Raw genomic sequence first — 12,056 nt, 5'->3', positions numbered from 1 at the left:
TTACCAGGAGCAACACTGGATGCCCTCTTGGTCCTGGTCTTGATTCAGAGTTTCTCTCTTTCATGTGAGATCTCCATCTTATGTTCATTCTCTTTTGTACCCCATTCATTTTTATACCTCTTTCCCACACAAGCCTGTTTAGAGATGTAATATTAGTTACACAGAAATCTCAGTCTGCAGTTGTTCCAGCATCATTCTTTAATGAATACAGACTTCATTGCATGTATTTCTATTACTTTAGCTACTTCGATTTCTATTTTTATTGCAAAGATCTGTGCAAATAAAAGAATATCAAAAGGTATGGCTATAAATGCGCTCTGCTAAATTCCCTCCGCCTTGAAATGCCTGTGAACTTCTGCTACAAAATGCCTGCTGCATTTTAATGCCTTTCTTGCAAGGCAACATGATATGGTAGAAATCACACTGGTCCTGAAGTCACACAACTGCTGGGCCACCATCCACCAAGTACGCTACTTAACTGCTTTGAGCCTCGGTACAGGCATCTGTGAAATGTCACTGACTATGTCATCCTCACAAATTTGATTGAGGATTAAAGGAGATGAAGTATGTAAAGCCTAAATATTATACTTAGGGCATCATAGAAGCTTGATACATGTTAGTTTCTTTTCTCCAGCCTGCAGCACTAATGCAAGGAGACCATGGCACATGCAATGAACACACTGTGTAAAATGTACTTTGACTGAGATCACTATAAATTAGGAGAGTATGAAGAATAAGAAGAATCAGGTTAGATTTCAAAGGAGCAGATAATGCCTTACTGTGATGTTTATTGCATAAGGGAATATATTACTATAGGTTTACTGCATTTGGGAATATATTACCATAGGTGGCTATTGAAGAAAATGACATGGTTTCTGAACTCCGTTATAGCTTTAAACTCTGTCCAGCTCTCAAGTGTAATAAAAAGAGCCTGTTTAGCTATTCATCTGCCTTTAAAGGCATAAGCAGTATAATTTACAAGAAATCATTACAATATAAATCTGTTTTGTTCTACTGCTTGCATTAATTTTACAAAAAATTTCAGCACATTGCAAGTGTAAGAGCAGCACTGATTATCTGCATATGAATACAGGTGAAATAGGAACTCTCTTTGTAAGAATGACCAACCTTTCCTTCATCCAGTGAACAAATAATACAGGAAGGCTAATTTTCTAACTTGGAGATGGGGTTATTGACACTTGGCTGATTTTATATAGTTGCAAGGCTATTTGTGTGATGTCATAATCTAATGAAACTTCTGAGGCTATCATGCAAAAGATACCTCAGAATCTTTTGGTAGATTGGTAGTAGCTTTCTGAAGTTGTGAGTTGAGAAGGATTTCTAAGGCCATGTCTAGGTTCACCAGGAAAGAAAGCTGTAATTGACTACTTATGTCTTTAGGTCCGCTCTGCGTAGGAAGCAGAATGAGTAAAGGCCTGTATCAATGTATTTGTTATATAAGTGTTCCATATTTTATAGCTGTTGTAATTATTACTGCTATTATGACAAAGGTGTTTTTATATTCCTCTTCAAATTTCTACATCTTCAACACAAAATGGAATCAATTAACTGCTTTGGCCACAATAGCTTGTATATATCTTTTTTATTGACTTGATGGTAAATGTGTTTATCTGCAGAAGAGAGCTAAAAAATGAAATCAGAATTTGCCCTTCCTAATTTTATTATATTAAATACTTAAGAAAATTAAGGGGGAAAATCTGATACAGTTACTTAGTGCAGGGTGGGGGTTAAAGGAAAAAAAATCCCCTTTAAAATATTCACACAAGGGAGAAGATCCAACATGTTTTGCACTTAGATGATCCATGACTTTCCTGACTTTTTTCCTGTTTTTTCTCTGAGGCCAGATTTCTTTTCTGGGTAAATAGTCATGTTCCTGTCAGCCATAGGGGATTTTCTGAATCCTAAACAGCTGATTTTGTATTCCTGCCCCATTCCCTTTATTTGAGTACTAAAATCTGATCAAACCCATATTTTTAAATTTATGTATTTATAGACATATGGAAGAATAGTTTATAGTCTGAGTATGATTTTTTTTCCATCGCAAATGTAGGAAAATTGTGGGGAGTTTTAAAACAGGGCCTTATCAATTTTTTTTTTCCTTATTTCTGATGACTTCATCCTGCTTGAATTCAGTGCTTCAGTTTCTTTGGGTAAACTAATAGATTATGTATGCAATGTTTTCACCGTGTTGATTGAACTCATCTGGTGAGTTAGAGCATGGCTCACACATTCACATCCTCGGCAAAGCCTGTGCACTGCACGCGGGCATGGGAGTCAGCTCACCGTACTCCCGAGGAAGGGAAGCTGGTCCGCCTAGAGCTGTCCCACCTTGCCTGCCTTCCCATTGTCCAGAAAAGCATATCAGACTTTCCTTTTTGTTATTATTATTGTCTTCTTCAAATATTCAAAACCTTAAGTTTTTGTGTTTTGTTTTTTTTTTATTTGAGATGACACACGATGTTACTTTAGTTTCAGGTGTACACCATAGTGATCCAGCAGTTCTTTTATGCTTTGCTGCGCTCCCCACAAGGGTAGCAGCCATCTGTCGTCACCACACAATACGGTTCCGATACCACTGACTCTATTCCCTACACTCTACCTTTCATCCCCGTGACTCACTCATTCCAGAACTGGATGCCTGTACCTAAGGGTTTGTCTTTTCTTAATAAAAAGCCTCGGCTACTGGGTGACTGTAGAGCGATGTAGGAAGCCCAGAGCCCCGTGCTAACTTCATAGACATGTTGTAAGACGTTAACGATTAACTTTGAATCCAGTTTGGGAGGAATGCTTTTCTGCCAAAAGATGTCCACTCACCATTTTCTTTTTATAGTTTATAAGTATCATCTCAAAAAATTTTTTTAACGGGGCACCTGGGTGGCTCAGTCGAATGAGCTTCCAGACTTCGGCTCAGGTCATGATCTCACGGTTCATGGGTTCGAGCCCCGCGTCGGGCTCTGTGCTGACAGCTAGCTCGGAGCCTGGAGCCTGCTTCAGATTCTGTGTCTCCTCTCTCTGACCCTCCCCTGCTCACACTATCTCTCTCTCTCAGAAATAAATTTTTAAAAAAAGTTTATTTTTTTAAACAAAATGTTAGATGACTTCTGTTGCTTTCAGACATCTCCTTTAACGAGATGTCTCATTTAAACTTAAAACTGCACCGTAATATGTGGGGACCGTCCGGCATGCACAGCTCTTCACAGTGGGTGCCTTCCTCCCTCCCTCTCCCTCCCATATTTCTGTATACTAAAGTGGGGATCCTCACAGACCCATCAAACACAAGTGTCCTTATGGTTTACAAGTTGCGCTCCGGGAATTTTTGGGCTCAGCGAGGCGCTTGGGGTTCAGCCGCTCCTCACCCGCACGCGGCCTGCTGGGGCCTCGGCCACCTCCTAGACGCGGGGGGATCCACAGCAGGCGCCTGTCCAGCCCTCTGATCCCGGAGGGTCCAGCGACGCCCCCTTTTACCTGGGCGACAGTGCCTGCGCCCTGCCCTGCGCTGGTGGCCCCATCGTGGACGACGCTTGCTTCCCCGCCCCCCTCGCTCAGCCCCCGCGCGGCCGCCCTGGGCGTCTCTGGCAGCGGGTGTGGACCCGGCCTCCTCTGGCCGGAGGGTCCCGGGGGACAGACGCGCGGGGGTCTCCTGCCCCGCGGGATGGCGGCTTCCGGGGGAAGGGGGGCCGCCAGCGGGTCTCCAGGGCACCCCCGGGCCGTGCCCTCTGCACCCTCAGCAAGCCAGGCCCAGAAGCAAGGGGTTCAGGGGCGCTGGAGGACGCGGCACCGCTCACACCGAGGACCTGACACCCCAGGGAGAGCTGTCGAGCGCGGGAACCGGCCACCCCGAGGTGGGAGCCGGGTCGGTGACCGCGGTCTCCGACGGCCACACCGCCGGGGGCGCGCTGCGTGAACGCGGGCATGCAGCGCGTGCGGGGCCCCTTCCCGCGAGTCTTGTGGGCACGTTCACTTTCAAGGGAACTGACTTCGAACGTGTGACACCTCGGTTTGCAGACTCCGCACTTAAAGTACCAAACTTTGCAAGTGATATACTTCTGTCATTTATTAGAGTAAATTCAAATTGTCCCTAAAGTCACCAGTACTCGTTTTTATTCTAACTTGCTTCCTAAAGAGAAAGGGAGAGGAGCATGTACTGCCTGCCATGTGTGTGAGCCAGGACACAAGAAGTTGAGGATCCCTCCTGGCCCAAACTGACTTCTCTGCACTCCCCCAAAGCAAGAAGCTTCCTCATTTCTGTCCTTGCATTTCCCTTCCCTCTACCTGCAATTTCCCCATGTCCCTTGTATAGCTGTTGAGCACCTGTGTGTCCCTCAAGACTCAGCTAAGGTGTTACCTCCTCTGTGGAGCTTTCCATAGGCTTCTTCCGTGGTCATAACCTTCCCCAGTCAGTTTAAGCAGCCTTTGTCACCACAGTCCCTTTTTAGACTGCCGTTACAGAACCTGGAGTGTAGTCTTCTGTATCCTTTTCAGCCCCCTGCCTCCCAGACCAGTGTTTTTTTGCACACAAGGACTGTGAACTGTTTGTTTTCGCTTCCCCTTGGATCTTAACATAAGGTCTGGCACAAGAGGACACTCAGTTATACCCCAGATGAACCAGAGAAGTTGAATAATTGTTGAAATCTGCCTACCATTCTCCTCTTGCTTCCCAGCCCTGAAATGCATCACATGATGTTGCTTCTGTTGAAATGATCATGACAAATGCAAGCTAAAAGGGAGCTACTGGCTAAGCAATTTGGAGTTGCATGGATCACACACTGGGGGAATGGTAATTCCTAAGAGAAAGAAGTGACTAGAGGGAGGAATTCTGGACAAATGATGAAGACGGCAGTCTATTCTCACCGATTTTGGTTTTGTTTTTTTTTTTCTTTTTACTTCCTGATATGGCTCCCACCCTCTCTGCCTTCCCTATGACCTATGTGCCCATATACTTACACGGATCCTACCCCGCCCCCTCCAAAAATTCATCAGTGCCATTGAAATGAAGACTGGTACATGCCAACTCTGTGTCACATCCAATCTTCAGGTCAAACAACTGGTCTCAAATTGGCAACTTCTGATTTGAGAAAATGAAATACCTACATTAAAATTAACCAAACTCTGTGGATATGATTATAAGAAAAAAGTGATAACTCTTTTAACTGCTCTTAAGGTCAGGACCTTATCTTACCTTTTTCACTCAAAAGGCATTTATTCATCCCAAGTCAGATGTTTTGACCCTTAGAGCTAAATGTATTTACATAAAGACCATTTTTGTTCACTTTTATTACTGATTTTACAGTTTTCCTAGCATATTTGATTCACATGATTGAATCTTCTAAATTTGGATGTCAGCTCCTTTACTATGATCAAAATTTAAGTGTCCAGGATGATGTATACCAGGTGACCGTGTTTGTTTGGTTATGTCCTGTAGTGGCCGTCCTCCAAGTGGAAGCACTGATCGCATCCAGAAGTTGCGGAAAGAGTATTATCAGGCACGGAGGGAAGGTTTCACCTTATATGAGGACGACGAGGGAAGAGCAAGGCTAGATTATGACTTTCACTGGGTAAGCCCATGCCTGATTCCAATCATTGAATTCATCTTAACTGAGATCATTGTAAGCAGAAGAACACGGCTAAGAATGTTCTATCCCTATCAAGTTATATTTAGGTTACTTGAGTTTAACAGATATGAACATTACCCAAACCACAGCCATCTTGTCCCACAGAAGTTGTTTATATAAATCAAACCACACTAATGCATAGTAGTTTATTTTAATTGCTTTCATATTTACTCTCTGTTGGACTTGTATACCAATGTGTTAGGGTGGAGCAGATGGTCGATATTTTAAAGAAGACAAGGAATCTTTGTCATCATCTACTGAGCCTTAATCTTTGCCTTCCATCTCTTGGTTTTCAGACATCTGAGCAAGCATTGACAGACCATGTAACATAAGCCATCTTTCCTTTGGAAAAGGTTATTGGACATAAATTTCAGAATGGTTCTCTTCAGAGATAGCAGCTGTCTGTATATTGCATCGGAACAATTCATTTTACTGATCGCTAAGATAATTTTATTTTGAGATAAGAACAGTCTTTGCATTAGACGGTTCTCTTTACCAAATCCTTCAGCATTTGCAGACAGAAGAGAATATTGTGTCCTCTGAGGAGAGATCCTGTGGGTTTTTCCAGGATAGCACGATTCATTCTCATGTCTTTTTCAAGAAGGCAGGGCTGTACTGACAAAATACACTTAACTTTTGAGCATCCACAAAAATACCAGAGGAGAGTACTTAGAGATGGATTAAAGTACATGTCACATACCCGGAATAGTGCCTGCCACTGAGTTGGGGTTCAATAAATCTTGGCTCTCGTTATCAGCGTTATTGGAGCAGAGCTGTACGTGGTATTAGTGATGTCCTTGTGCTGATGTCAGCTCTCACTCACCCTATTTGATGGTTACTGCCTTCTACTACAGTTTTTAGTGCTGTTTTGAGAACCACATAAGGAACTCTCTTATCCCCGGTGGCCACTAAAGACACCAGCTCTTTTGAAGGACAAATCTCTTAAAGCCAAGTTTCCTCTCCCGACTTGCACACTCATACTTACGCTCACGAGGTTGGGGTTGGGAGCGTAGAGACCAGACACCAAGCAGGTTCCTTCTGGCTTTCACACCGGTGCCATGGCACCTTGGGCATAGCACCTTGAACTTTTATACTAGCCTCGGAAAGTCAGCTGCAGCACCCACCCCTGTTGTGCAGAGCAACTGAAACTCCTCGGCCCAGTGGCTTCTCCTTGTAGGATAGAGTTTAAAAACACTATTTGGAAATGCAAATTAAGGACTGGCAGTCCCCTACCAAATGGCTTTGGCCTATTTCTGGATAGGCACTTTGTAGCTATAGGTCAAAACAAATAGCTTTTTATTGGTTTTATTACAGATGTTAGGATTCAAGAGCATGCCATTTGCAGGGATGGGGCAACTGGTCACTTAGACTCTCACTAACAGAAGAGAAAGATCTCCACAAAATGACAATTTAGATAATAATTCACTTCATTTCAGACTTCATTGAGATCAACATATTAACTTTGATGACAGACTGTATACATAAGGCTCTGCTCCCTTGAACAAAAAAATAAGCAATAAAATAAGGGAAGTCGTTTCCACCATAACCAGAACAGAACACCATGGCCAGGGCATTGAAAAGCCCTCCATCTCGACACTACTGTGAATTCCTATGAGGAAAATAAGAAAAGTAATTTTAGACTAAGAAGTCCTGGTTGTTTTGACCTTACTTTATAGGATCTCTTTACGTCAAGCCGAAAGGCTGAAGATGCTTAACCTTCTGAGACCTGAAGTTTCCCTTGACCTTTACCAATCCTGAAATGGATAACCACCCACTCAGGTCCTCTCTATCTTAGTGATTCTATTTTTATTCCAAGCAAATGTGGAATTAGACAATCTAGTGAGTAAAGAAATATCTCTTGTTTAATTCGTGTTTCCCATGCTCAAGTGTATTGAGCTTTGCCAAAAGTGACTGATTTTATGTTTCCCAGGCAAGTGGGGACTAAGGCTTCCCAAAGGGAAGCTTGCAAAATGAACTCTCATAAAAGACTCATGCTCTTTGTGATCGCCTGCGATACTCCAAACCAGGGATTCAAATCTCAGCATCTTTTCCCCACCATCTCCCAAGGAAAAACACTGGTATCTTTTGTCCGGCACAGGCCTGAAAAATTACACTGTTGTCTTGCTATTTTGGGGTAGATCTAGGAAAGCAAGTTTAGAAGGTTAACATTTCATTCCTGCCAGTCAGCCAGACCTGGCAAGGCAGCTTTTATTCAGGCTGTGGTTCCTAATCAGTCTGGTCTTTAGCATCATGGAGGGGGTGTGTTCAAATTGGATCACCAGCCCCTATAGAGAAGGACAGGTCCTAAGAGAGAGCTCCTGGGTGCTTCTTCATGTGGTCATCAGGGTTTCCAACCCACAATTCTAAAAATAGGACATTGATCCCAATCACTGCATTAAGCACAGTAGTTCACCTTCTCTAACAAAAGCATTACGTGGACCAGCATCATCAAAAACCACTTTCATGGACTCAGAACTTCCCAGGCCAGATACCTCAGATTTAGAAGCCGGATAAATTTTCCCCAGATCCACACAATACTGGAAAGCTTCTAGACTGTTGAGAAGGGAATTAGGAAGGTAAGTTACCTAAGAACTAAATAGACCAGAAAGAATAAATAAAGTTCCCTAAAATCAAATACAGGAAAAAATAAATTCAGTTACCTAAGAGCTCACTAGACCAGAAAGAATAAAAGTTTGCACACAGAAGTCTTCAAAGCCAGAATTAGTAAAGCAATCACTGGAAAGGTTATTAGGATCCATGAATTATTTTTTAACATAGTGTTGTCAGTGGGACTAAGAATTCTTTCTTTGGCTTGCCTCGAACTTTCTGATTTTCTCAGGCTATCCCTATGGGTAGTTCCCGGTCCAGTGGCTTGGAGCTGAAGGTTTCCTCACTGCTGTCTTGAGTCCTCACTTGCTCCCATGGTATTTGCATCTCTCTGTCTTTTCTCTCTGTCTCTCATCCAATTTTAACAAATATTTGCTCCGTCTTAATGTAGGCTAGGTGCCAGTCCCAGAATGTATCGTCTCTACCTTGGAGGAACTTACAGTCTAGCCAGGAATCTACGGCAAAACCAAAAAAGGACAATTATATATGTGAGAAATTCTGTACTATAGAAAGGTATTCACTTCAAAATGAGCTCAGTGATAGCAGTTAATTCTGCTGGAGGCCGAGTGTGCAGTCAGGGGTGTGGGAATTCTATAGAGATCATTTAGGAGTTGCCTCAGTGGACGTATTTGGTCCTTTTTGTCTCAAATTTGGTGGTTTTCTTTTTCCCAAAGGAGATCCTGATTTATCCACTTCATTTGTGTTAAAATAAATGAACACACACAGATTGCAAGGTTTGTAAATATGGACATGAGACCTTACAAATCTTTTCAGCCAGTCTGTTCTGTAGCTGTTTTCCCATGAAGGCTCTGAAAAGCTGTAAAGAACAAGTTGAGAGAATTTCAATGACTGGAAGTGAAACGGCCTGGCGAGGTTTTATTGGCCCAATTAAGTAAGATATGCTAGCTGTGACGTGTTCATATTTGCCAAAAGAAAACATAATACCTGTTATCTCCTGGTATTTTATTTTCTGTAAAACTTGTTAAGACGAACACATTCCTCTGGCAACAAGCTGTGGTATTTTTTATTAACAGATAAAGATTATCTGCTTATTTAACGGCAGCATGAATACCCTGTAAGTAATTTCAGAAATGGGATGGCTCCAGAGTTTTCTAAAAATATTAGTACCTTTATTACTGTCTTTTTTCAGGAGCTGCATAGCAAATACTATACACATCCTCCTCTTTTTTTTTTTTTTGTTTCTGATTATTTTTTGCTTTCTTGCAAGTTTAGCAATTGATTTGAAATATGTGACTTTGTTTTTTTTATTTTTTAATTTTTAATAGTTTATTGTCAAGTTGGTTTCCATATAACACCCACTGCTCATCCCCACAAGTGCCCTCCTCCATGCCCATCACCCCCCTGCCCCTCCCCCCCCATCTGCCCTCAGTTTGTTCTCAGCATTCAAGAGTCTCTCATGGTTTGCCTCCCTCCCTCTCCCCCACTATTTTTCCCCTTTCTTCTCCCCCATGGTCCTCTGTTAAGTTCCTCCTAATCCTCCTATACATGCAAACATATGGTATTTGTCCCTCTCTGCCTGGCTTATTTCACTCAGCATTAACACCCTCAAGTTCCATCCATGTTGCTACACATGGCCAGATTTCATTGTTTCTCATTGCCATGTAGTATTCCATCATATGGATAAACCATAGCATTCTTCTCAAAACTAGAACAAACTATCCTAAAATTTGTATGGAACCACAAAAGACCCCGAATAGCCAAAGTAATACTGAAGAATAAAACCAAAACGGGAAGGATCACCATCCTGGACTTTAGCCTCTACTACAAAGCTGTCATCATCAAGACAGTATGGTATTGTCACAAAAACAGACACATAGACCAATGGAATAGAATAGAGAATTCAGAATTGGACCCAAAAATGTACAGCCAACTAATCTTTGACAAAGCAGGAAAGAGTGTCCAATGGAAAAAAGACCATCTCTTTAACAGATGGTGCTGGGAGAACTGGACAGCAACATGCAGAAGAATGAAACTAGATCATTTTCTCACACCATACACCAAAAATAAACTCAAAATGGATAAAGGACCTGAATATGAGACAGGAAACCATCAAAACCCTAGAGGAGAAAGCAGGAAACAACCTCCTTGACCTCAAGCGCAGCAATTTCTTACTTGACACATCCCCAAAAGCAAAAGAATCAAGAGCAAAAATAAACGATTGGGACCTCATCAAGATTAAAAGCTTCTGCACGGCAAAGGAAACAATCCATAAAACTAGGCAACCGATGGAATGGGAAAAGATAGTTGCAAATGACATATCAGATAAAGGGCTATCAAAATTTATAAGGAACTCACCAAACTCCACACCCAAAAAACAATCCAGTGAAGAAGTGGGCAGAAGATATGAACAGACACTTCTCCAAAGAGGACATCCAGATGGCCAACAGACACACGAAACGATGCTCAGCATCCCTCCTCATCAGGGAAATACAAATCAAAACCACACTGAGATACAACCTCACACCGGTCAGAGTGGCTAAAATGAACAAATCAGGGAAGTCTAGATGCTGGCGAGGATGTGGAGAAACGGGCACCCTCCTACACTGTTGGTGGGAATGTAAACTGGTGCGGCCCCTCTGGAAAACAGTGTGGAGGTTCCTCAAAAAATTAACAATAGAACTCCCCTATGACTCAGCAATAGCACTGCTAGGAATTTACCCAAGGGATACAGGATGTACTCCAATGTTCATAGCAGCTCTTTCCACAAAAGTCAAAACATGGAAAGAGCCGAGGTGTCCATCACATCCTCCTCTTTTTAACTCTCCGGCTAAAGAAGAAGAATTTTTATCTATGAAAGGGGTTTGTAGACATTTAGATGGGAAGAGGTGCTATAATTTCCACTGTCATAAAATAGATAGTACTATATCTTTTTGGCAAAGGGGATTGGTTCAGGTGATGGTTGGGTGAATAAATGAAAACACTCTGGCAGATCTGTTCACCCTATTATGAGGATGGTCTAGGAGCAAACTTGAAGAAACATGGTTGGCAGCTGTCTAGATGAGAAAGATACATCCAGTGAACTCTGCAGTGAGAGTAAAGACAGAGCAAGATGTTGAGATCCTGCTAACCACCTTAGGAAGGGGGTTTAAGATGGAATGAATAAAAGCCATGCAAGTGTAAAAACTATCAGAAGGCTATTTTCTAAATATGAGAGTTAAGAGAAATGAACTCCTGCTGCCAGTGGTCCAATACCAGAATTGAGTTGTCCGTATTTTCCATCTCTGCAGCTTGAAGGCATCTGAAAAAACGCTAGACAATGATAACAATTTCTGGATTAGCCAATGGCTCTCAAGTCACAAAGAACAGGAATCTAACTTAAATTGGTTTAAACAAGAAAGCCAATTTTGTTGGCTTATATCACTTTAAATTCTATAGGTGTATCTGACCTCAGACAAAGCTGGATCCAGCTCCATTCTTATTCTCTCTGTAGTGCAATTCTTAGGAGCTCCCTCATATGGTAGTGAGACAGACACTGGCAGCTCCAACCCAACAACCTTATGAAAGAAGAGTGTCCTGGGGCTCCTGGGTGACTCAGTTAGTTAAGTAAAATTAGGGGCACCTGGGTGGCTCAGTCGGTTAAGCATCCGACTTCAGCTCAAGTCACAATCTCACGGTTCGTGAGTTCAAGCCCCACATCTGGCCCTGCGCTGACAGCTCAGAGCCAGGAGCCTGCTTCAGATTCTGTGTTTATGTCTCTCTCTCACTTTCTCTCTGCCCCTCCCCTGCTTGTGTGCTCTCTGTCTCTGTCTCTCTCTCTCTCAAAAATAAATAAAAACATTAAAAAAAAAAAAAAAA

General features: G+C 42.4%; 1 protein-coding gene across 4 annotated transcripts in view; it reads left to right on the top strand.

Annotated features, from left to right (window-relative positions):
• PARD3B (par-3 family cell polarity regulator beta) overlaps positions 1 to 12,056 on the top strand; it is a 997,354-nt gene that overhangs the window by 890,927 nt on the left and 94,371 nt on the right. For all 4 annotated transcript variants that reach the window (XM_077770171.1, XM_077770172.1, XM_077770173.1 and 1 more), the window contains one exon: positions 5,444 to 5,576. In XM_077770171.1, the coding sequence (XP_077626297.1) occupies positions 5,444 to 5,576 (133 nt within the window). The remainder of the gene's footprint in view (positions 1 to 5,443; positions 5,577 to 12,056) is intronic.

Source organism: Crocuta crocuta, unplaced genomic scaffold (assembly GCF_008692635.1).
Source record: "Crocuta crocuta isolate KB4526 unplaced genomic scaffold, BGI_CrCroc_1.0 scaffold478, whole genome shotgun sequence".
Classification (NCBI taxonomy): domain Eukaryota; kingdom Metazoa; phylum Chordata; class Mammalia; order Carnivora; family Hyaenidae; genus Crocuta; species Crocuta crocuta.
Note: the sequence above shows the minus strand (reverse complement) of the source record. Positions and strands in the feature narration are given on the sequence as shown.